We start from the raw sequence: 24,594 nt of genomic DNA on the forward strand, positions 1-24,594 counted from the left end.
TATAGCACCAAGTCAAAGTGCACAGTATTCACAGAGAATATAAAAGGTTAAGATAAGATAAGATAATCCTTTAATGTCCACACATGGGGAAATTTCGTTGTTACAACAATTTCGTTACAACACAGGAGGAAAGGACAGATTATAGTTGTTGGAGAAACTGTAGCCGCCAAGTCGCTCATTAATATCATGTGTTGACCTATTATTCATAAATACTGGACTGAGATTAATGCTGCCCTGCAATGTATCTTGGATGTAAATCTCCAACAATGGGAACAATAGATGGATACTTGTGGAATGTACAGCAAAATAGCAATAGCAAGGAGATGGATGACAAGGAAGGAGCCGACTGTCAAGGACTGGACTGAATACAAAAGGGGACATATGCTTGACTGACTACTCTTTCTCAGTGGTTTGTGGTCGAATAATAACTTCCTCTGGTTATTACTGTCAACTTTAAAGGGCATATCCAGTAGTTGAAAGGTAACGTAATGCTGTCATCTGCTGACGATGCTTAAAATTGCATGCACACAAAAAGAAAAAAAAGACAGAAAAACAGAGAGAAATAAATACAAAAACTTACTAGTAATACATTAGCTAACATTTTAATAATAATAAAAAATATAAACATCTGTTCTGAACGCACTCAATTTATTTATATTTTGTTTACCACATGGTATTTCCTGACCAATCAGATCGCGCGTCACACTCCCACGCACATGACGTAATCCACGCATTTGTAGTTTTCGTTCCACGTTAGCTCTCCGCTTCAAGGCTTTACGAGTGAATAAATCGTCCACCAAATATCTTTTCAATCTTCAGAAAAGCTGTGCACCTTTGCGAATATTGCAGTAGTCGTTTGACATCACTGTTTGACAATAGTGATCGCTATTATTCAAGAAATAAGCATCTAGCTAGCATCGACAGGAAAAGCTAGTTAAGCATTTTGTTTCATTTTGCCATTAAAAGCACTATATTATTATTGTGGCATTCTTGACCTGTAGAATATGAGCGATCCGTGGCAGGAATGTATGGACTTCTGTGTGGACGTGACAAAACGAGCTGGACAGGTAAACTTTATCATTAATTTTACAATCAGACTAAATATGGACAGTATAATTTACAGTTTAATTGACTTGAAGAGGGTAAAACAGGGAATTATGTGATTTTCATAGTTAAAGTGCAGATGACAGGTTCTCATGTTTATTCTGATTATTACACTTGCTGGTGGGATAGTCCCTGTGGTTATTATTTGACATAGTTTTACATCAGTCAAGTGGCAGTTTGTCAAGAAATATTGAATAATAAAAGTTGAAAATGACAGGAAGTAGAGCTGAGTTCTTAACCTTCTGTGATGTCATCAATAAGTGACATTCTATCAAAAACGCAGACAATTTACATGCAACTGACCCATTTTTCTGACCATTTAAAAAGGAATTAAACAAAAGTGTTATGTATGTGTTATTATTTGTCAAATTATAACTCTTTAATATGGTTTCTGACCCTTGTTTACAGTATGGTTGCTAGGTATGTTGTGCCCAACCAGGAAGTACAGATATAAATATATAAATTACACCAACACTGTCAAACTAGGGAAAAATAGTCTAAGATTATTTTGTAAAATCTAATTATGTTTACTATGTTTTAATGAAATGTGTTGTGTAACCTGTTGTTTGCACTTCAAACCTTGTAGCATGCGCAGTAATTTATATATTTAAATATTTGGAGTTTTCAATGGAATATAGCAGAGTCCTTGTTTTGTCCCAAGTCAAGTCTAAATCCTCATGATCTGCTTTGAGTTTCAAGTCTTTGCATTATACCAAATTACCAAATACAGCTCATGTTTTTGCAATTTATATGATTTATGCTAAGGCAGAGAAAAATAATATGTCTGTTTGCCGTAACCCGACCGAGCCATCAAAATTATAGCCGACTGAAAAAAAATATCAGCATTTTGTCAAAATTATGCCAAATTCTTTTATTTTTCTTATATTTCGCCGACTCACCGACTGTTTTTTTTTTTTTTTTTTTTCAAAAAAAGCGCCGTGTTGAATAATTTTGTATCACTTGAACTTGCAAAAAATATTACGAAGCCGAAAAATAAATGAAAGTGAAACTTAACATGAGCGGAGAATTTTCAAGTCATTGTCTGTTGAAGTGACACGCAGGGACCGCCAGGGGCTGACCCCTGGCGGTCCCTGCGTGTCACTGGCAGAATAGAAAAACGTGATTTGACAGTGGCTGAAATATGCAGAATTTGTCATATATGATGACCAAGACGTCGACAATTCTACAACATGAAAATGGCCAAAAAATAAAACAAAAATAGTTTATTGGGTGGACTTATTCATTTTTTTGTTTTGTACATTTACGGTAGCATCTCTTTTGATAAATTATAATATTAACTTAATTTCATAGGCAAATTATCATTCAATTCTATATACAAATTTGGATTTTTTATGTTTTAAAGTTAAAAAAATAATTATAAATTGACTTCCTACCTACCCACTTGAAAAATTTTGGTAGGGTTACACCAAACAGACAATTTATTTGGGGCAGCCTAATAGTTCTTTTAAAAAGTCCTTGACACAAATAGATGTGGAAGGACACGTTCTAGTTTGTTTTCAAAGTCCAAGAAGAGTCCCAAATCTTAGTATATTTGATCAAGTCAAGTTTCAATTTATAAAACTAGTGACTCAAGATTTTTTTTATAACAACTTTATGTAACACCAATGTTTTGTATTAGTTAAAAGTTATAACAAGCATGTACTTTGTATTACTATTTATCCATTCACTTCAATTTAATTCAAGTATTCACTTCAACGTTTAAGACTGTAATTTATCCACAATTGCATGAAATAACGCAAATAAATGTGTAAATTCAGTGTATTTGGTGAAAACACTTTTTGTCCATAAATGTGCTCCACCAGGATCCTCGAACGGCTTCACTTCAGCTTCATCTGGGTCAAATTTTGTACAAATCTTTTCATTACATGACTTTTGCATTCTAAACAACTAATCAATAACTAATCTATTAATTGCATTAATTGCAGCCCACGTAATAAAAAAAAAAGCTGTTAAATACCTATAGTACCAATGAATGGTATTAACAAGCACAGCATATTATAATGAAGATTTGCATTATTATTATCCTCCAATTGTTACTTCATGTTCTGTATAAATTATTTTTACCCCCTTGAATACGTCTGTTCTTTTTCTTTCCCAGATGATCCGCGATGCGTTACAGAAGGACATCACCATCATGGAGAAGAGTTCGCCGGTCGACCTGGTGACGGAGACGGATCAGAGAGTGGAGCAGCTCATTATATCATCCATCCGTGAAAAGTACCCCTCTCACAGGTGCAAATATGGGCAAAGAACGCCGCACTTGGACAGCAGCGTGGGCGGGAAAACATGTACCATCAGGGTCTCTCTTCACTCACATCGTGGAATAGAATGTGCATTATCATTCTCTGACGTTGTATTCATTCAAACAAGAAAAACAGTTTTATAAATCACACATTACACGCTTGGCTAGAGCATTAAGCGAGATGTGATGCAATGAGCAGACGATATAAGATTAGCTGGTGTATACATCCTGTTTCTACAGATTAAAGGGATGTGAGTAAGATTTGATGAAGTTCAGGTACTTTAAAATGTAAACTATAGAAATAAATACTCTTCAATAGGAGGAAATAATCTCTAAATTTACTTTTATTCTCACCTAAATGTTTTATTACGTTGATATTACAAAAAGGAGACTAAGGGGTAGGTTTTCTTAGCACAAATAGGACATCGGGACGCAACATTTAAAATATTGCGAAACACTTCAAATCCTTCAATCACTGCAGTATCAACCAATTAAAGGTTCTGGACATTGAGGTGATCCCCAAAACTGTCAGGGGGGAGACCGTGTTCGGACACTAGTGCAGAGAGAAGCCAGCTGGATAGAGACCCTCACAGTTAAGACACGTCCCGGACAGTATGAGGATGTTTGACTGTTTTATTGTATAAACATATCTCTAATGTTGTCTATGGTAGAGGTCCAGAGCTCTGGTTCGGTCAAATACTTAAAAAAATGGTTAAAGAGCGTGAATAGTCTTGTAAGATTACAGTTGTTGTGGTCTTCTCTATGTGGAGGTGTTTACTGTCATTTCAAACTGGTTGTCTCTACATGTTTTATGTTTTTGAATTGTTGTGTCATGTGAGGAACATGTGATTATGTCATGTGACTCATTGCCGGCCATTTAAATGACCTGTTGCCTAATTTATGTCCCGAAGAAGGCTACACGGGGCCGTAGTCATCTTAACACTGTTATAGAAAATCAATACGTTTCGACTCTCATTCAAGAGTCATTTTCAATCTGCAGGTCTAGTCTGAGAACTCTGAGCCCTACCCTGCCAACCGGGTGGACTGGAGCCTCCTGATAATAGCCTGTCCCGTTTATCTATTCATTTGCACTGATTTAAGTTTAACCTGAGGCTGATCTTCTTTGTTACCCCAACAGCCCTGTAATGTGCCATGGAAATCCTATTGTTAGCTGGCTGTATGTTTGTTGTTTCTCAGCACAGCTCTTGCTCTTTCAACTGCCTTAACTCTAAATTGCCTGCAACTTCGGCTCTGAAGTCTCATCTAATTAAAGTTTTGGGAGCCTTAAAATATCCAGTTTTTCTCATTTAAATGTTTTCTGTATCGTTTCAACTTTTTAATCTTCCCAATAATTTATGTTAACCCAAATATTTGTTCAAAACATTTTAATTAATTCATTACTCTAGTGTAAATGTAGCAGTAGAAGTTGAAGCATAAATGGGAAGAAATATGGACTCTCCGATTGGACTGTGTATCTGAACTTTCAAACATCATAATAGTGATAATAACAAGTGTAAATAATAATAGTGATAATAACAAGTGTAAATAATAATAGTGATAATAACAAGGGTAAAGGTGGTGATGTAATTGAATATAATGCAATGATAACTGCTGAACAAATAGTTTAAGAATGTTTCAGGATTAATAACTAGCGAAATCCTATTCCTAACCTTAACTTTAAGCCTAAATGCTTCCAAATGTTAGTTTCTATTGTGTTGATACATTGTCAAGTGTTGTTTTATGTATAGTGTCACATGTAAAAACAGATTTACAGATTTTTTGGTGAGGTAAAGGGTGAGAGTAAGCACGTCTCTCCTCCGGATGTGTGTTAGTGTTTGTGTGCTCGAATTAGGGAAGTGTCTGTCTGGATATGAATGTGTGTGTTGATTGTGGAGATTCTGAAATGAGTAATACAAAACATTTGTACAAAAGAAACTTCAGAGCTATGTACTTGTCATGGAATCAGACATACACCGATGCTATTCCGTAACACATCGAGAACACAATTCAACTTAGAATATGAAACGACGCAGAAATATCAGACATTTGTATGGCAAGCTTGGGAGAAAACGCCGGGACTGATCACGCAGGCTGTGGTACGCAGCCTGCGTGATCCTCCTGCGTCTCACCCCGTTTTTTCCCATGCTGGTTGGTTTTATTAGATATTCTGGAATAGGCGGGTCACATTTCTCATTGGTCAGCCTCACATCAAGGCACTTGTTTTACAGCTGGTATTTTTCCTAGAGATCAAGCCTTGGGTAAACATTACCCAAACTCCTCTGGGCTGTCACTCCCCCTCGGGTAAACATCCTTTGGCCCATCTTTACGACCCCTTCACAAATGCAGTTTGTCACACACCCGTTCTTCTCTTAGACTAATGATGCAGATAAAATATCACTTTTATGCAGATAAAATACATCACAGAAATATAATCATATATTTACATTTTATCACAGTACTTGGCCCTCAAAACCCGTGCCATGGACACAAGAAATGGAACATAGTTCTGGCTGCAGGGAAAAAGGCCATTTTAAAGAAATAGATGACAAACCAAACCAACAATTAAGGACTGAACCAACATTATAATTAACATTCGACAATTTTAGACAATTGCATTTGGACTAAATTTGAAATAGGACAAATTTGATTAAACAAATGGGAGGACTCGTTGTGTTGTTCCTTTTACATTCATGTTATTTAATTTATACTGTTAAAAAAACAAGAAAAAAGAAAGAATTAAGCCTCGTCAGCCAACTATATCTACTATCCACTAACATTATATTTTTTCTCCTGTAAAGCTTCATCGGTGAGGAGTCGGTCGCGGCGGGGGCCCCCAGCCTTCTGACCGACGACCCCACGTGGATCATTGACCCCGTAGACGGCACCACCAACTTCGTGCACAGGTGAAAATCGCCTACGCCGTCCTAACAACCATTAACAACCGCGATAACATTGACTCTTTCCTATCTGTGCCAGTCTCCTAACTATTTTTATCTTTTAATTAGCTTCAATTCTGGGGGAAAATACCCTCGCTTGATGAGTCTGGATCCGTAATAGAAATTGATTCCTTTGAGTTTTCATTCATTTGGCTTTGCTTTTGTGCAGGTTTCCCTTCGTGGCCGTGTCCATCGGTTTTACTGTTAAGAAAGCGGTAGGTCTCATTGTTCCAAAACCAAATGACTCCGTATCTCTGTAATTACAGTACGATTTCAAACTCTTTAATTGTTGCCAAGAACGGCGGGACGAGTTCACGGTTAAAACCCACGTTCTCTCATTAAAAACGCCGTTCTATTCTTAGCCCCGACCTTCCTCCGCACTTTGATGATTGACTTGCGTTTCTGGCGGCAGATCGAGTTCGGCATCATCTACAGCTGCGTGGAGGATAAAATGTACACGGCCAGGAAAGGCAAAGGCGCCTTCTGCAACGGGGCGCCCATCAAAGTGTCCGGACAGCGAGGTAATAAGCAGGGGGGAAAGGGAAAAGGCGACGCTGTGGTTCAATACTGATGCAGTCTGTGGCCAGCAGGTGGCAACAGGAGCACGTGGAAGATTTACCGAAGCGCCAAAGATGAAATATATTCACATTTAAGTTATGTTATTGTGTTTCCTTGAGCTAATTACACGACTGTCTCGTAAAAGAGGTCTGCGGGTGTCAATGGGACTATCCTGAGCCTGAAGTTATGGTTAAAAAAATGAAAAAGAAACTGATTAATTTAACATGGCATGAAGGCGTGTTTGCTGTTCTTGTGACTGACTGGCTGGCACACTGAGCAGATTTTTCAAATTAAGTTCATATTTTAACTTCACAAGGCTTAATAAATAAAACCTTGTTAAATGAAGCTGTAACCCACTTATTTTCAGTCAAATCAACCATTCTGTGATGAATCAGCATCAAAATCAAGGACTTTTCCCTAAATCAAATTTTCAGCTATTAAAGAAGACCCCAAAAAATGCTCAGATGAAGTTCTGGCATTGTGTATTCTTCTTCTTATTTAAAGCTCAAAGTTGTGTAAATCAGACCATTCTCCAGACGCCAGCTTTACTTATTCAAATATTCACCAAAGAAAATCTAGGCAGAATTTAAAATCTGCTTTTCCTCGGCGCAGAGCTTGTTCACATTTATAATTGGAGTGAATCAGACACAGAAGCCGAAAACAATTGACTCTCAGCTTCTCAAAGAGTCCAGCCAATTATTTATACTCCAAAGGCTTCAGAAACAGCATCAGTTTGAATTGGGGCAATTTAAATTTTAGCCAGACGCTTTTGGAAAAATCTATAGTTAATGCCGTATTTTAGGACTTTAGTGCAACTTGTGCGCTCGAGGGACAGAAGTTGAGGACTGATTGATTGTGTGAATTGAGTTATGATTTAAGTTTAAGTTAAGAGTGAGGCTCAGGAGAGAGCGGCCCTGCTCTTTAGAGTTCATGTCCGGGCTGCTGGACACAGAGGAGGAGTGAGCTGCACTGAGACCTTTGGTGACCATTTTAACTGCTCCATGTAACTAATCAGCAATAGTTTTTTTCAATTAGTCAAGCAATTATTTCTATTGTACACTGAGACTGAGACATTTTAAACCAAAAAAATACTGACAGAAAAGTGTAAAGTGACGTGTATGAAGTGTATGATTGACCAAAACGTTATGTTGTTGTTGACATTTTTTCCAACTTTCTACTTGAAATTGTTGTTACTTCAAGGGTGCATTTTGACTTTATTTCATGTATTTATACCTGTTGTACATATAAATGATAGTTTTACACCAATCGAGCAGGTATTTGTAGAGAAAAGTTGACATCACACTGAATCCAGACAAACTTTATGCATGATTTTCACTAAAGAAACAACTTCAGTGACATTTTGAACATAATTTAACAAAATAAAGTTGCTTTCATATATTTTCATGTGTCAATAAAACAAATTGTGACATTAGATGCTGTGACAGTGTTTGCTGGGTAATCTCCTAGTGTGATGTCATCAATTCCAAACAGGAAGTGAAATTACAACCTAAAAAATGAGCTATTTTGAGATAACATGTTTTATAATGTTTAGCATTTTTTTAAAATATATAAAACTCAACTGCATTTCTCTTTAATGAGTCGTCCAACCTGTCATTAGCACTTTAATCTTACTGTATCTTCACATACCATAATCACGAAAATACTGATATTCTTAACCTGACATAAACAACAAACATGTTTTTTGTGTTGTTGTTTTTTTCCCAAATGATTTTAGATATCAATAAATCCCTGGTGCTGACTGAACTTAACTTTAAGAAGGACGTAGAACAGTTCGACACAATGATGGCGAATGTGAAGACCATCCTCAGCCTCCCCGTCCATGGGTAAGCGGCTCCGCACCCTCTTCTCGATTCTTATTCTGTTCTGTCGCTGCTTTAAACGCTGCCTCTTCCTCTCCAGCATCCGCTCTCCCGGCAGCGCTGCCATCAACATGTGCATGGTGGCCTGTGGCTCAGCAGATGCTTACTACCACATGGGCATCCACTGCTGGGACATGGCGGGCGGGGCCGCTGTGGTGACCGAGGCCGGGGGAGTCATCATGGACATTTCAGGTGAGGCCAACCGGGGTCGAAAGGGTCAACGCAGTGGAGAGAAACACTGCAATGTACGTTCACGCAGTCAGAAAACCCAATCATTAGGTCTGGTATTTGGTGTGTATTTACCGTACATGCACAGAAGAAATGTGATCATCAAAAAACACCTGGTGACACGTGACGGTTCATCAATGGATTTGTAAACCAACTGTCATTTTATGCTTGTTATATCCATGTATCAAATCAAATCAAATCAAATCAATTTATTTTTGTAAGGCCCAAAATCACAACAACAGTTGCCTCTGAGGGCCACAGGGAGAAATGAATCAACAATGTCTGTGGTGGCGATGAAGTCAGACAATGTCTGTGGTGGCGAGGGACGATGTCCCAGGGTCCTCTGTCCTTAGACTCTCCTTCTCGGCCAGGAAAAACTACAAAAAAAAACTCTTTGGGAAAAAAGCGTAGAAACCTGGAGGAGTTCCAGTGAAGGAGAGATCCGACTCTCACAGACGGACAGACGGACACAAGGAGACTGGAGCTGGACCCACTCTTCAGGCAGATGAGGGACCGTCGGAGGCGAGCTGGACCCACTCTTCAGGCAGATGAGGGACCGACTGAGGTGAACTGGAGCCACTCTTCAGGCAGATGAGGGACCGTCCACACAGGGCAGGGACCACTTCACCAGGGGAGGGGCATCTGGGTCCACAGGTCCTCAGGAGTGAGAGAAAGAAAAGAAGGCGGTGAACAGTTTGCAAGTGGAATCAAAAAATAAATATTGTTTGATAGCATAAGTAGTCAGAAGAAGAAGAGGATAGTGCTCAAGCTGTCATACTTCCCCCAGCATAGTTACTCCTAGGGCAGCGTAGCTGAAGCTGTGGGTTTATCTTTCTGTTCCTAACTACTCTGACCATAAGCGATTTCGAAGAGGAACGTTTTAAGCCTGGACTTAAATGAAGAGACTGTGTCAGCATATTTAACATGGGTCGGGAGCTGATTCCATAACACAGGAGCTTGGTAAACGCTCTACCTCCTACAGTACTTTTAGAGACTCTTGGCACCACCAGAAGGCCGGCATTCTGAGAGCGAAGAGCTCTCTTTGGATGATATGGTTCTATAGCATCTTTGAGGTAGGATGGGGCCATGTCATTTATGGCTTTATAGGTCAAGAGTAGAATTTTGAATTTGATTCTAGACTCGACAGGGAGCCAGTGAAGGGACTTCAGCACTGGCGTAATGTGCTCTCTTCTTTTTGTTCCTGTTAGTAATCTTGCTGCTGCATTTTGAACCAGTTGAAAGCTTTTTATGGAGCTTTTAGGACACGCTGCAAGCAGGGAGTTACAGTAGTCTAATCTAGTCGTTACAAATGCATGGATAAGTTTTTCGGCATCACTTTTAGGCAGGATTCTTCTGATTTTGGCTCTTGTTGCGCAAATGGAAATAGGCTGTTTTACAAGCTTGATTTATATGAGCTTTAAATGAGAGCTCCTGGTCAAATAAGACTCCAAGGTTTCTTACAGTAGAACTGGAGGCTACACTAACATTGTCCAGTGTGACTATCTGCTCAGATAGAGCATCTCGTAGGTGCTTAGGGCCAAGCACAATGACCTCGGTTTTTTCAGGGTTAAGAAGCAGGTAGTTTAGTGTCATCCAGGTTTTTATCTCCTTCACACAAGTACTAAGTCTGTCTACTTGATCGCTCTGATCAGGTTTCATTGATAAATACAGCTGAGTGTCATCTGCATAGCAGTGGAAGTTAATGCCATGCTTTCTAATAATGTTGCCTAATGGCAGCATATAAAGAGTAAACAGAATTGGACCGAGTACCGAACCCTGTGGCACACCGTAAATTACTTTAGAGCTTGGTGAGGAGCTCTGGTTTACATTAACAAACTGGCACCTATCAGATAGATAGGATTTAAACCAGCTGAGGGCTGTTCCTCCAACACCTACATCACATTCTAACCTCTGCAGTAGAATGTTGTGGTCAATGGTGTCAAACGCTGCGCTGAGGTCCAACAGAACCAGGATTGAGACCAGTCCATCGTCAGCGGCTAATAACAAATCATTTGTGACTTTAACTAGTGCAGTTTCAGTGCTGTGGTGGGCTCTGAACCCTGACTGGAAAACTTCAAATAAGTTATTGTCCTGCAGGTGGCGACAAAGCTGTTTTACTACAACTTTTTCAAGGATTTTAGAGACGAAGGGAAGATTTGAAATAGGTCTGTAGTTTACCAATAGGTCGGGATCTAGATTAGGCTTTTTCAGAAGAGGTTTAATGACTGCATGTTTGAAGGACTGTGGAACATAGCCACTTTCGAGTGAAGTATTTATTATATTAAGAATAGGGTCTATAATTAGGGGGAGAATGTCTTTGAGGAGTCTGCTTGGAATGGGGTCTAGGACACAAGTTGAGCTTTTAGAGGACATAATGGCTGAAGTTATCTCTGCTTGATCAACAGCTGTGAACCTCTCTAAGTTTACAGGTGGATTTATATGGGACGTTAGATTTACAGCTTGGGCTAGTTCAGGGCTAATAGCGGGGGTAATTTCATCTAATTTATCTCTGATTGTTTTTATTTTATTGTTAAAAAATAGGAGGAAATCATCAGAGCTAAGTGTAGCTGGGATTGAGGGCTCTACTGCACTGTAACTTTCTTCCTCCTTCAAAAACAAACCTGGAGTTGTGTTTAGCTTCAGAGAGAAGTCCTCGCCATCTGAGCCTCAACTTTCCAGATCTGTGACATCATAGGTAGAGCTCCGACCTCTTCTGCGCTCTTTTTAAGTCCATAAATCATCCTAATATCTCGTTCGTTGCTGTCAAACCAGTTTCAGTACAATTGCGTGCTTGCAGTACATTTGTATGTTGGAGGCAAGCTAGCTTTGTCTCCCCTTAGTAATGCCCTCTGCTGCCAGTAGATGGAGTCAATTTATGATAAAAGATAGTCGGACTTAGTTTGCCTTTTCCCCCTTTAAATAATGATTTAATTTCCATAATGTAATAACTCCAGAAATAAGATTTTTTTTGCTCATAGACTTGCCAAAAAAGGTTAAATGCTAGCTTAGTGCTAATCAGTTGTGTGGTTAATAACCCCACAAGACCTACTAACTATATTTAATGTGTGTTAAATATAGTTTCTTGAACTTGATCAACTGCAAAGATATTAAAACATTGGCCAAATTTAGGTTTTAAGAGGTATTTTTTACTGAAAACAACCGTATTATGATTACAGGTTACCACATAAGCTTGTTGTGCGTTTTTAAACTTTTTATATTTACTACAGCGAGCTTGAAGTGGACTGTTGAGACATTCTGACTCATGTGACACATGTTGGTTTCTAAAATGTCCCGCAGCCACTTTTCAAAAATAAAAACATGTAACTTGACAATCTGCTGCTGTTACAATGACACGTCACTATGAAGAGGCGGAGCTTATCAGTTCCGCTTTGAACAGGAAGTCAATTAATCCGTTTCTATTTTTAAGCCGTTTTAGATCAATATTACGGTTTACAATGAACAAAATGTAAACTGATGATTTATTTATGTTATAGTTCAATAATAAGTATGAAATATAGCCGCAAGCGGCAATGATCGGCCCTCGCTACGCCGCCGCCACGCCGCAAGAGGAGGGGGCGCTAACGCGCCCCAATTGTCCTTTTATTACATCTACTGCTGAATCTGTGACGCTGTCACATCTTCTCCCCTTGGTTTTACCATCAAAAAGCAATTTTATTTTGAATTCTTGGCAAAATGTGCGGCTTTGCCGCACAGACACCGTGACTCTTTGAATAAAAATGTGGATAACTTTTGATGGTCCACCCCTGAAGATGAGTCTCACCAAATTTCAGGTTAATAGGGCTAAAGCCCTAAGAGGAGTTTGTGAAAGTCTAAAGTGTAAACATGTTCTGCCGATTTCCCCATTGGAATAACATGGAAGGTTTCGGTCATCGTTACGGCAACGCCATAACAATTATGACATGGGTCTCACTGACTTTTTTGATGGGGATTCTAAAATTGAGTTGTGTGTCAAATTTCATATAATTTCGCAAAACTAGACATTTAACCTCCATATAAAATATGTAGGGGGCGCTGTGGCTCCAAATTAATTTATTTCACTTCATGTAGGTTTAGGGCAAAGAGTTTAACAACTGATTCTAATTTGACGCAATTCGGACTTTATCTGCGCAAACGGCAGAAATGTAAAATTTGGGAGATTTCTGAAATTCTTGCTACAGTTTGCGGAGTCACAGGGACCGTGACAGGTATCAATGTAATTTGGATAACTTTTGATGTCCCACTCCTCAGTAGCATTTTCACCAAATGTCAATTTTCACTGGGTGAAAAATAGGGGGGTTGGTCCGAAGAAGAAGAAGAAGAAGAAGAAGAAGAAGAAGAAGAAGAAGAAGAAGAAGAAGAAGAAGAAGAAGAAGAAGAAAAAGAAGAAGAAGAAGAAGAAGAAGAAGAAGAAGAAGAAGAAGAAGAAGAAGAAGAAGAAGAAGAAGAAGAAGAAGAAGAAGAAGAAGAAGATCAACCTCATCCTCATGGTGTGGGTCACTGACGGATACTTTCGATTAACTTTGTGTTTTTGGCCCTCTATACAGTAACAATGTTCAATTTTTGCATTACATGCTTATATGCACGGAACATGCAAGAGATGGGGAACGTATTCGTGAGCTACTTAGCGCAAATGAGTGCTTTATATGGGGATCTCAATGTGAAGTGCTCGTTTAGTGCGCACTTTTGCACGGGCTTCGCCCGTTTACAACGGTAATGTTCCATTTTCCTACTACTAATTAGTATGCACGGGGCGTGCATGAGTGAAGGAGTGCGTTAGTGAGTGTGGAAGTGAGCGAGCGAATCGCGCTCGATTTCGTGCGCACTACGTGCGCACTTTCGCAGCCGTGCTTTGCACGGCCTTACGAGATTAATAGGTCTCTCGCCAGGTTGTGGCGCTCGGGCCTAATAAAGCATAATACGTCTCCTTTATCCTTTAATAAGAAACATAATATCCTCTGCAAATAACATCGTATCCAGCCTCATTAAATTCACATGCACTAATACTTATCAACGTAATTGCTGTAATCTGTGCTCCTACAACTGAACACGCATCGCAGGTTTTTATACTTATTACTATCCATAAAATTTAAAAGCATGTTTATGAAATATATAAAAAAAAAGAAAAAATAACCTACTAATTTAAGACGGCGATAAACAAAATGTGATTCCTGAAACAGTTAAGCAGTTCACATTCCCGTCATTCTTCCAAAGTTATTACTCCTTTTTAAAACATGATACTGATGCTTACTTTTGTAACCGCGTCACACTTCATTTTCCCCCCCACAAACTTTTCAGATAGTTGGAAAAGCAAGCAGTGGGCATTCGGAGCCGGTTTACTGAGAACAAAGGCGGGAGAGACACTGCTGCTCCGTCAGTGCAAACACATTATTAATGTTTATGAATTATTTATCCTCCCTAATTCTTGTTGTTATTGGATTTTCTCCTCCTCTGCACAGCTGCATGTGAGACGCAGCGAGAGGCGGCAGCTGGTGACTGAAGCGGCCAGGGCTTAGGAAACAGTATCTGAGACAAGGCCACTTTTTTGTGAAATACAACTGGCTCTGTTTTTAAGAAGCAACAAGAATTACAATTGTGCATGAAGAATCTGTCAGGGTTACGGTTTGTGTACAAATATGTCAAAATAAGTTCTAGGCAGACTATAAAAAGACGTTTTCGGGGCCGCACAGGAAATCGGTGCGTTGTTGACTTGATATTTTACACACAAATCAGTCGACTTTACAGCATGTTTTAGCGGCGAGGCTTTTCCCTTTTCCCTGGTTCTCCATGACTGGAAGTGAGATTACAACGGAAGTGCTGATCACGTGGGAAAAGAGGGGAAAGTTTCCAAAACTGTCTAAAAAACAGAAAGACCAGGCTGTTTCTTGGAACAAACGTGAAGTCACCTAAAATACAGCTCACCAACAGATTTTTACCACTTTCAGAGATGGAATTAAATGAAAAAAGGAAAGATGACGTGTCCAAAATACAGCGAGGAGGATCTGTGCCAGGAGCTAAGGTCACGCAGATTGTTTTGGTTGGGGACGGCGCGATAAGTCACGTGACGCATGAAAAGATAAACACACATTCTTTTCCAAGCGTCACTGTTTCTGAGATAACGTCACTCCTTCCAAATATTATGGCTAAGCATGGAGGAGCTAAACAGCTGATTGTGCACGTGGGTGCAGTGGACATGCGGCGGGAACAGACTGAAGTTTTGAAAAAAGACATCTTGAAGTTATTCGACGTGCTTGATAAAATGGAAATCAAAACATTCATAAGTGGACCTCTTCCAAACATCGACAGGAGGATAAACACGTTTAGCCGGCTTCTTCAGCTGAACACATGGCTGTCCAAAGAGTGTTCCCCGAGAGGACTACACTACATTGAGAACTTCTATCTATTCTGGAAACGAGAGGACCTGTTTAAGAGAAATGGCCCCCACCTATGCAGAGGTGGAGTGAGGGTGCTGACAGAGAACCTGCTCCACACTCTGAGGCATTGGACTGGGCCTGGACAGGGTCCTGAGCAGATAGTTAGGGAAGAGAGGAATGAGAGAAGAATTCCTGCTCCATCAGCCAGAGACCGAGCCAATGTTTCAACATCAAAAGCACCACAACCTCAGCCTCCACCAAAGGATTCATCAGCAGCTGCTCCACCACCACCAGCAAAGGATTCAGCTCCAGCTGCTCCACATTCACCTCCACCGCCTCCAGCAAAGGAACAATCTTCAAAGGCCTTGGACCCATCTGTGACAAGCCCAACAACATCCCTGTCATCGCCCCTGCCTTCACACCAGCCCTGGGTTCCCCCTGCAACATCTACTCCCACTAAAGATTCATCATTCTCCTTCTCATCTCCACTCTCACCCATGGGCCTTCCCAGCCATTTTGAAAGTCTGATCAAATCAGGCATTAAGATGGCTCCACTCACGCCCAATATAGTAAGGGCTATGTCAATATTTATCAACTCTTCCCTGCACAAGCCGACTACACCAACAAAAGCCCCACCACCCATCCCCCCTCGCCTCTCACTTGGTCCCAAACTCTCCTTAGCTACAAAAGCCCCACCACCCATTCAACCTCGTCTTTCACCTGGTATCTCCCATAGCTAGGATGCACTGGGTCTCAGCGTTGCCGGGACTTATTTTCACATTAAAAATCAAACCAACCCGGGGCCCTATGTAAAAAGAGCCCCCCCTAGTGCTATTTCTGTAGTCACATCATCACAAAGATGGAAAAACAATATGCGAGTCAGGCCCAATCTGAGAAATGTGATTCATATTCCCTGTGAAAAGATAAAGCCCAGTCCCACTGAAACTAGTCTTAAACTTGCTGTGCTAAATGTCAGATCCTTATGTAACAAATCTCTCTTAATTAATCATTTTATTTCTTCTTATAATCTTGATTTTATGTTTTTAACTGAAACATGGCTTGACAAAAACACAGGAAATGTAGTTCTGATAGAATCTGCTCCACCCAACTTTAAGTTTGAATCTGAAACACGAGAAAACAAAAAAGGGGGTGGAGTCTGTGCTGTCTTTAGAGATGAAATAATTACCCGCAGGTTGTCTTTTGGGGTGTTTTCATCATTTGAGTATGTATCCTTTAAAATGGAGCTAAAACGGTCTCCATCCATTCTCTTCATTGTTTTATACAAGCCTCCCCAGCACTGCCAAAGTTTTATTGATGATTTTACTGAGATGCTTTCAGTCGTATGCACAGACTTTGATGGTTTGGTCATTACAGGTGATTTCAATGTGCATGTTGATAATATTTGTGACAGAAACGCTAAAGAGCTTGATAAGATAAGATAAGATATTCCTTTATTGTCCCACATGGGGAAATTTCATTGGTGCAACGCAGGTAGATACAGAGGTGCTGTCCTTGAAACCTTCAGTCTTACTCAGCATGTGAGAGGCCCCACCCACAGCAAAGGACACACTCTAGATCTCATAATTACAAAGGGGGTAAATATTTCAAATGTTAATGTGATCGATGTTTCTCTGTCTGATCATTTCTGTGTCTTCTTTGACCTGTCTGTTTCACCCAAACCTCCGGTTGGTCCTGCAGTTGTTCAGAGGAGACACATAAGTGATGGCACAGGTGCACTGTTTATGGAAATGATAAACTTTGAAAATGTCTCATGTTCTAATGTAAATGATTTGTTGAACTCTGTTACATCTAGTGTTTTGAATGTTCTGGACACTATCGCCCCTATAAAGGCTAAAATGGTTAAAAATAAGCAGAAGGCGCCGTGGAGAAATGATGATTCGGTCAGGGCACAGAAAAGGGAGTGCCGCAGGGCCGAACGGAAATGGCGCAAGTCAAAGCTCCAGGTTCAAAAAGAGATTTACATAGAAAAGCTGAACATGTACAACCTAATCTTATGTTGAACTAGGGAAAGATATTTTTCTGAAATAATTGGAAGCTGCAGTAACAACTCGCGTGTCCTGTTTGCCACAGTAAACAGATTAACAAACCCTCCAGCTCAGCTGCCGTTAGAACTCATTTCCACATCCAAGTGTAATGAGTTTGCATTATTCTTTAATGACAAAGTTCAGGGCATTAAAAATGCTATAAATCCCACAATGCAAAAAATTACCCTAAAACCACCAAGACACTTAGAGCTAACTCACTTTGTACCAGTAACTGACAAAACTGTCCATGAGATCATCACCAGTCTGAGTTCATCTACATGCTGCCTCGATGTGTTACCCACCAGATTTCTAAAGTCTGTGCTGAACAGTTTGTTAGTACCCTTCACTCACATAGTTAACATGTCGCTTCAATCTGGAACATTCCCAATGTCTTTGAAAACTGCGGTCATAAAGCCTCTCCTAAAGAAGAGCAGTCTTGATGCCGCAGTACTGAGTCATTACCGGCCCATCTCTAATCTGCCATTTTGGGGCAAAGTCCTTGAAAAGGTTGTTTACCAACAGCTCATGAATTTCCTCTTAATAAACAACTCATTTGATGTTTTTCAGTCAGGTTTTAGACCTCATCACAGCACTGAGACTGCTCTTGTCAAGGTGATAAATGACATCCGCCTGAACACTGACACGGGCAAAGCCTCAGTCTTAATTCTGTTAGATCTGAGTGCTGCTTCAGTGTCGATAATGGGATGCTCTTACAGCAGGCTTGTCCAAAGTCCGGCCCGCGGGCCAATTGCGGCCCGTGGTCAATTTTCATCAGGCCCGCAGCCTCTGTCATAAAATCTATAATATGTGGCCCGCCGCGCCACCACTGTTGACCAGCGCATAAAATGCACACCTACAAAAGCAATTTTATATGTATCCACTAGAGGGCAGCAGCACTCGGTTGAACTCTGGCTGCGTGACACCTGTGTGATCCTTCCGGACAATTTCAGAGATGGCGACTGCAAATAAAAAAAGGAAAGTTGACACTGAACGTCGGCTCTTCCAGGACAAGTGGAAATTGGACTATTTTTTCACTGAAATACGAAATAACTGTGTCTGCCTAATCTGCCAAGAGACTGTGTCTGTGTTTAAGGAATACAATGTCAAGAGACACTATCAGACGAAACATGCGGACATGTATGACAAGCTAACGGGGAACGAACGCAGCGAAAAATTTAAGCAACTGGAAGCTGGTTTAACGTCACAGCAGCGATTTTTCACAAGAGCCCGAGAGTCAAATGAAAATGCCACAAAGGCGAGCTACGAGGTGGCAACGCTGATAGCTAAGCACAGCAAACCCTTTACCGAGGGTGAATTTATCAAAGACTGCGTGATGACAATGGTAGAAAAACTCTGTCCTGAGAAGAAGCAAGAGTTTTCCAATGTTTTGCCTGGCTCGTAACACTGTGGCACGGAGAATTGAAGATGTGTCATCAGATATTAAGAGACAGTTGGGGGCCAGAGGAAAGGAGTTTGACTTTTTTTCCTTAGCTTGCGACGAAAGCACGGACGCATCTGACACCGCTCAATTACTTATTTTTTTGAGAGGAGTGGACAGCGACATGAACGTGACTGAAGAGCTACTTGACCTGCAGAGCCTTAAAAACCAAACAAGAGGAACAGATTTATTCGTTTCTGTTTGCTCGGCCGTAGATGACATGAAACTCCCGTGGAATAAAGTTTCTGGGATTATTACGGACGGAGCACCTGCCATGGCTGGCGAACGGCGTGGATTATCAACCCGTATCTGCGAAAAAGTCGTCGAACACGGAGGTAAAGCTATAAAACTTCATTGCATTATTCACCAGGAAGTTCTGTGTGCCAAACATCTCAAATATGATCATGTTATGAAACCGGTAATAAAGGCTATTAAGTATATTCGCTCCAAAGCCCTGTGCCACCGTCGGTTTCAACAGTTTCTAATAGACATCCAGGCTGAATATGGAGATGTTGTCTATCACAACGACGTGAGATGGCTCAGTCGGGGCTCTGCACTGCAGCGCTTCTACTCTCTTAGGCAGGAAATCGGAGAGTTTATGGCAAAAAAGGGACAATCAATCACAGAACTAAGTGACCCAGTTTGGCTGGCTGATTTGGGTTTTTTAGTTGACACAACAAAGCACCTGAACGTGCTGAACACGAGCCTTCAGGGGCCAAATGCAGTGATAAGCCAACTGTATTCACACATCCAAACCTTTGGAACCAAGTTGAAACTTTTCCAAAAGCACCTGTCACAATCACAGCCCAATACCACACACTTCCCGGCACTGCAGGGAATCATGACCAGCTTTCCACAGAGCAATATCAACGTGCAAACAAGGAGGTATACAGCAGACATCTCATCTCTGGCTGAGGAGTTCCAACATCGCTTTCGGGATTTTGCAGCTATTGAGAAGGAGATCACGATGTTTTCCTCTCCTTTCTCCGTGGACCCTGATACTGCTCCTGACCACCTGCAACTGGAGCTCATTGAGCTGCAGTGTGACGCCGAGTGCCGCAGTCGACACCAACAGCTCTCTCTTGCGGACTTTTACCGCCAGCTGGATGAAGGCAGGTTCCAAGAGATTCGAACATTTGCTAAGAAAATGCTGAGCTTGTTCGGCTCGACATATTTGTGTGAGCAGACCTTTTCGGTTATGAACTTTAACAAGAGCCGCGTGAGGACACGACTAACTGACTCTCACCTGCGTGACATCTTGCGCATCAAAACCACTGCCTTTGAGCCTGACCTGACCTATGTACTGCAGTCCAGATCTCAGTATCACCCTTCACATTAGTGCAAGGAAGTCTTCTGTCATCTGAGACGACTACATTCTAAAATCTCAGTGAATACATTTTGTTTTGTGTCAAAACTACAATTATAAATATATATACACTGAGACTTGTGGTCAATGTTTGCACATCTGAATAAGATAAGCTATTTTTGTTTTTGAATTTAAAAGTTCCAATAATGTCATGTTTCAAATGAACCTAAGAATGTTTAAGCTTCTTAAAATATAAATAAAAAAGGCAAATATGAAATGAGTGACTTATGTAAAATTTGTTTAAATTTATTTGTGTTCCATGTGAGGAATGTCAGGCTGAATGGTCGGCCCTCACACACTTTCACCTCGCCAAATCTGGCCCTCTTTGCAAAAAGTTTGGACACCCCTGTCTTACAGAGACTAGAGGACTGGGTGGGCATCATTGGCACTGCCCTAAACTGGTTAAGGTCCTATCTGGAAGATAGGAAGTACTTTGTTGAAATTGGTAGCTGTGTCTCAGACCACATGACCCTGACCTGTGGAGTGCCCCAAGGGTCAGTCCTGGGTCCCCTTCTGTTCAACCTCTACATGCTGCCTTTAGGTCAGGTGATAAGCAGTGAAAATGTGTCCTATCACAATTATGCAGACGACACTCAGATCTATGTTTCACTATCGGCAGGTGACTATGGACCAGTAGATTCACTCTGTCACTGCATCCAACAGATCAGTTTGTGGATGCAAAACAACTTTCTCCAGCTGAACTCAGACAAGACTGAAATAATCGTTTTTGGCCCACAGAAACAAAGAGAAAGTGTTAGTAGTCACCTCCAGAGTCTCGCTCTAAAACCTACAAACCAAATTAGAAATCTTGGGGTAATAATGGACTCAGACTTGAACTTTAATAGCCACGTCAAATCAATAACATCAGCAGCTTTTTACCATCTAAAAAACATTGCCAAAATCAAAAATATAGTGTCAAAACCAGATTTAGAGAGACTTATCCACGCGTTTGTCTCCAGTAGATTAGACTACTGTAACGGCCTGTTCACTGGCCTCTCCAAACGAGTTGTAAAACAGCTGCAGTACATCCAGAACGCTGCTGCTCGGGTCCTGACAAGAACCAGGAAGTATGATCACATTAGTCCTGTTCTCAGGTCTCTGCACTGGCTCCTGTGGCTCAGAGAAGAGACTTTAAAGCAGCTCTGCTTGTGTACAAGTCTCTCCATGGCTCTCTCACCAAAGTACATCTCAGACATGTTAGTGCCATATGAACCATCTCGGACTCTGAGGACCTCAGGGACCGGCCTCCTGCTGGTGCCAGAGTCAGGACTAAACATGGACCGGCCTCCTGCTGGTGCCAGAGTCAGGACTAAACATGGACCGGCCTCCTGCTGGTGCCAGAGTCAGGACAAAACATGGGGAATCTGCGTTTCAGTTTTATGCAGCTAAAATCTGGAACGTCTTCCTGAAGATGTGAGACAGGCTTCTACTCTGACAATGTTCAAATCTAAGCTAAAAACAGTTTTGTTTAGCTGCGCATATGACTGAAAGGATTTTTTTCTTTGCACTCCTCTCTTTTGTTTGTGATTTTATTAGTTTAGACAATCAGTTGGATTGATAATTTTTAATTTAGTTAATTTTATTGTATTTCTGTTTCTGTAATTTCTTTTGAATGCATTTTTCCTGCTGTGTGAAGCACTTTGAATTGCCTTGTGTATGAAATGTGCTCTACAAATAAACTTGCCTTGCCTTAAAAGGGCCGACAACCTGCTTGTTATAGGCCCTTTTCACGATGGGCTTGTTCCGGTCGCTGTAAACATGCGGCTCATCACTGGTCGTTCCATTCATTCTCTGTGGGAATTAGCCTAAAAAATCTTCTTTAAAAGTGACACCGTTTTTATTCCAGAGCAGAAGTCGAGATAAATGTGTGACCTGTGTGTTCAGACCCCAGTCACTCAGCAAAAGCATCAGATTTGAGGCAGATTTAGTATCACACGGTTTAAATGCACTTTCATATTATGAAAGTGCATTTAAACCGTCATGGAAAAACAGTTCACAACGTTATGGAAAAACATAAATCCCGTTGAAAAAAATCAGTTCCCACCGTCATGACAAAATCTGATCTTCGAGCTGCAGCGTGAACGTACCCTAAATAGCTCTTTAATTGGCCCCTTAATCTCTGTCAAATAAATTCAATACATTTAATAAATTTTAATAATAATAATAATACATAATAATAATACATTTTATTTGTAATGCACTTTACATTCCAATGGAACCTCAAAGTGCTAATAGAGGCTAAAAACAACAAGCAAGTTACAGTTAAGACAAGTTAAAACAATAAAGCAAAATACATTTCACCCTGGAGAGACAAAGAGACCACGAGAATGGACTGTTTAGCAAGCTTTATTCGAGAGTTATTTGGCGCTCAGACCCCGGCGGAAGACGTTGCGATCATGGGCACTACATGATCTATTTGTATTAGATGTCTCCCCCCGGAGCCTGGAGACTGGTGGTGGTAGATGTTAAGAGGAGGTAGAGGATGAGGGGAATGCAGAGGAGGAGCTGGGGAGGTGGTGGGTCGCAGTACGGTTTGAGCGGCGGAGCCATCTGCCTGAGGGCTTAAATGCGACCGCCTGGTGCTGATTGGAGCGGGGAGGAGTCACTAGGAGCGTTGATTGGGGATGAGGAGCAGGTGCGAGGGCCATGGTGCAGACGCCCCCTGACCTTTCACCCTCCTTCTTTGGCCAGGAAAAACTGCATAACCTCTTTGGGATAAGCGCAGAAACCTGGGAGAGTCCATGGTGAAGTGAGGGATCTGACTCTCACAGACGGACAGGCCACGCCCGCTTGAGTGCGATGATGGCGCTGGGGAGAGGGGTCCTTCCATGGTGGCCTTGACGTAGATGGATGGAGTTAGGTCTTCCAGGCTGAATTTACGCAGGCTTCATTAGTCACATTTGTGTTTGTTGCCGTATTTGAGAAAGACATTTTGATGGAAGTATAATGCAAAACACAACAAATTCCACACAAAAAAATGCCTTTACCTCTTACTTTAATTAATCATGTAACAAAGAGAATATGTGGCTTGGTTGAATGATTTTGGTCCTGTCTTCCCTCTCGCAGGCGGCCCGTTCGACCTGATGTCTCGGCGGTTGATTGTGGCCAGCAGCGGAGCCATCGCGGATCGCCTCGTGAAGGAGATAAAGGAGTTTCCTGTCGGGAGAGATGACCAGTGAAAACCTTCAAGGCCTGTCAATCACGTACTGTATTCAAACGGGCAGATTTACCAGCCGCTGTTCAGGGCTGAATGTTAAATCACTCTGAATTATGAAAGTGTTGTTATGTTTTTGCACTTTTTCCGTTGACAGTTAAGAATCTTTCATCTGCGTGAGGCTTTTAGGGATGTACTGTGTCTTTGGAATATCATTTTACATATACTTTCTTGCTAAATGTAATGCTATCTTTATAGAATATTTGGAAGTGCGAATGGTTTAAATGTTCATTTCATTATTACTTACTGTTTGTTTTTGTTTTTTAGTTTGTAATACAGTTTATAAGTGACCAGACTAGGGATGTCACCATTATTATGTTAATCGATAATCGTGATTATTCAGGTTAAAATATAATCGTAAGAACCCAAAAAAATATAATTGTGACAATTTTAGAAGCAAAATTTAAAAACAAATCTTAAATCTTAAAAAATAGACCTAAACGTTAGGCTTAGCAAAATAATAAGTCTGTTTGCCGTAACCCGACCTACCCAACTGAAAAATAAATATCAGCATTTTGCTGGAAAAACGTCAAAATCTTTTTTTTTCCTTATTTTTCAATTATTTCGCCGACTCACCGACCGGTCTGTCCTGAACCACGTTGTGTCAAATATTTTTATCACGCTGATAAACGTGACTTTCATCCCAAAGGACTGATAACGTACCGTGTAACACATGTGCGTCTTCCTTTTCAATCCTCCACGTGCATCTGTTACATAACAGAATGTGCGTAGAAGTCTTCATATTGCCTTTAATAAGTTGGATTACCCTTGTCGGCGCCACTGACATGTCCAGAGTAATGCCAGGCTCTGTCAGGGTGTGAAATTTGACTTACGCAAATGCATTCTGGGATTGAAGCACGCCCGGTAGCGTCATCACAAGAAACATGGCGGCGCCCGTGTCCCCCGCATGTTCCCCCCGCTCGCCTTAGCTACCAAAATAAAGGATAACGACGTACAAAAAGTCGATTGCAATGTCTTAAAATCGTGAGATTTAGTCTCCTGATCGGGTTGATAGAGACGTTTTCCGTCATTGACTGTTGAAGCCTGACCCCTGGTGGTCACTCCGACTCAAAAAATGATAAAATTTTGACCTTTTTTTTTTGCCTTCAAAGTGAAAAAAAAAATAAGAATTTGCCTACCGACCGAGCCAGATGAAAAATGTTGACTCGGGTTACAGCAAACAGACAATTT

At 40.9% G+C, this 24,594-nt stretch overlaps 1 protein-coding gene across 1 annotated transcript; it reads left to right on the forward strand.

Annotated features, from left to right (window-relative positions):
- The first annotated feature begins 742 nt into the window (after positions 1 to 742).
- Positions 743 to 23,626, forward strand: LOC140364786 (inositol monophosphatase 1-like). Its single transcript, XM_072451146.1, has 8 exons — positions 743 to 1,067; positions 3,224 to 3,357; positions 6,166 to 6,270; positions 6,473 to 6,518; positions 6,716 to 6,824; positions 8,597 to 8,705; positions 8,782 to 8,933; positions 23,256 to 23,626. The coding sequence occupies exons 1-8, from the start codon at positions 1,005 to 1,007 to the stop codon at positions 23,366 to 23,368; spliced, it is 831 nt and encodes a 276-aa protein (XP_072307247.1). The 5' UTR covers positions 743 to 1,004; the 3' UTR covers positions 23,369 to 23,626.
- The last annotated feature ends 968 nt before the right edge of the window (positions 23,627 to 24,594 follow it).

This window comes from Eucyclogobius newberryi, unplaced genomic scaffold (assembly GCF_026437365.1).
Source record: "Eucyclogobius newberryi isolate DKJ021-1_F unplaced genomic scaffold, fEucNew1.0.hap1 SCAF_18, whole genome shotgun sequence".
Lineage (NCBI taxonomy): Eukaryota > Metazoa > Chordata > Actinopteri > Gobiiformes > Gobiidae > Eucyclogobius > Eucyclogobius newberryi.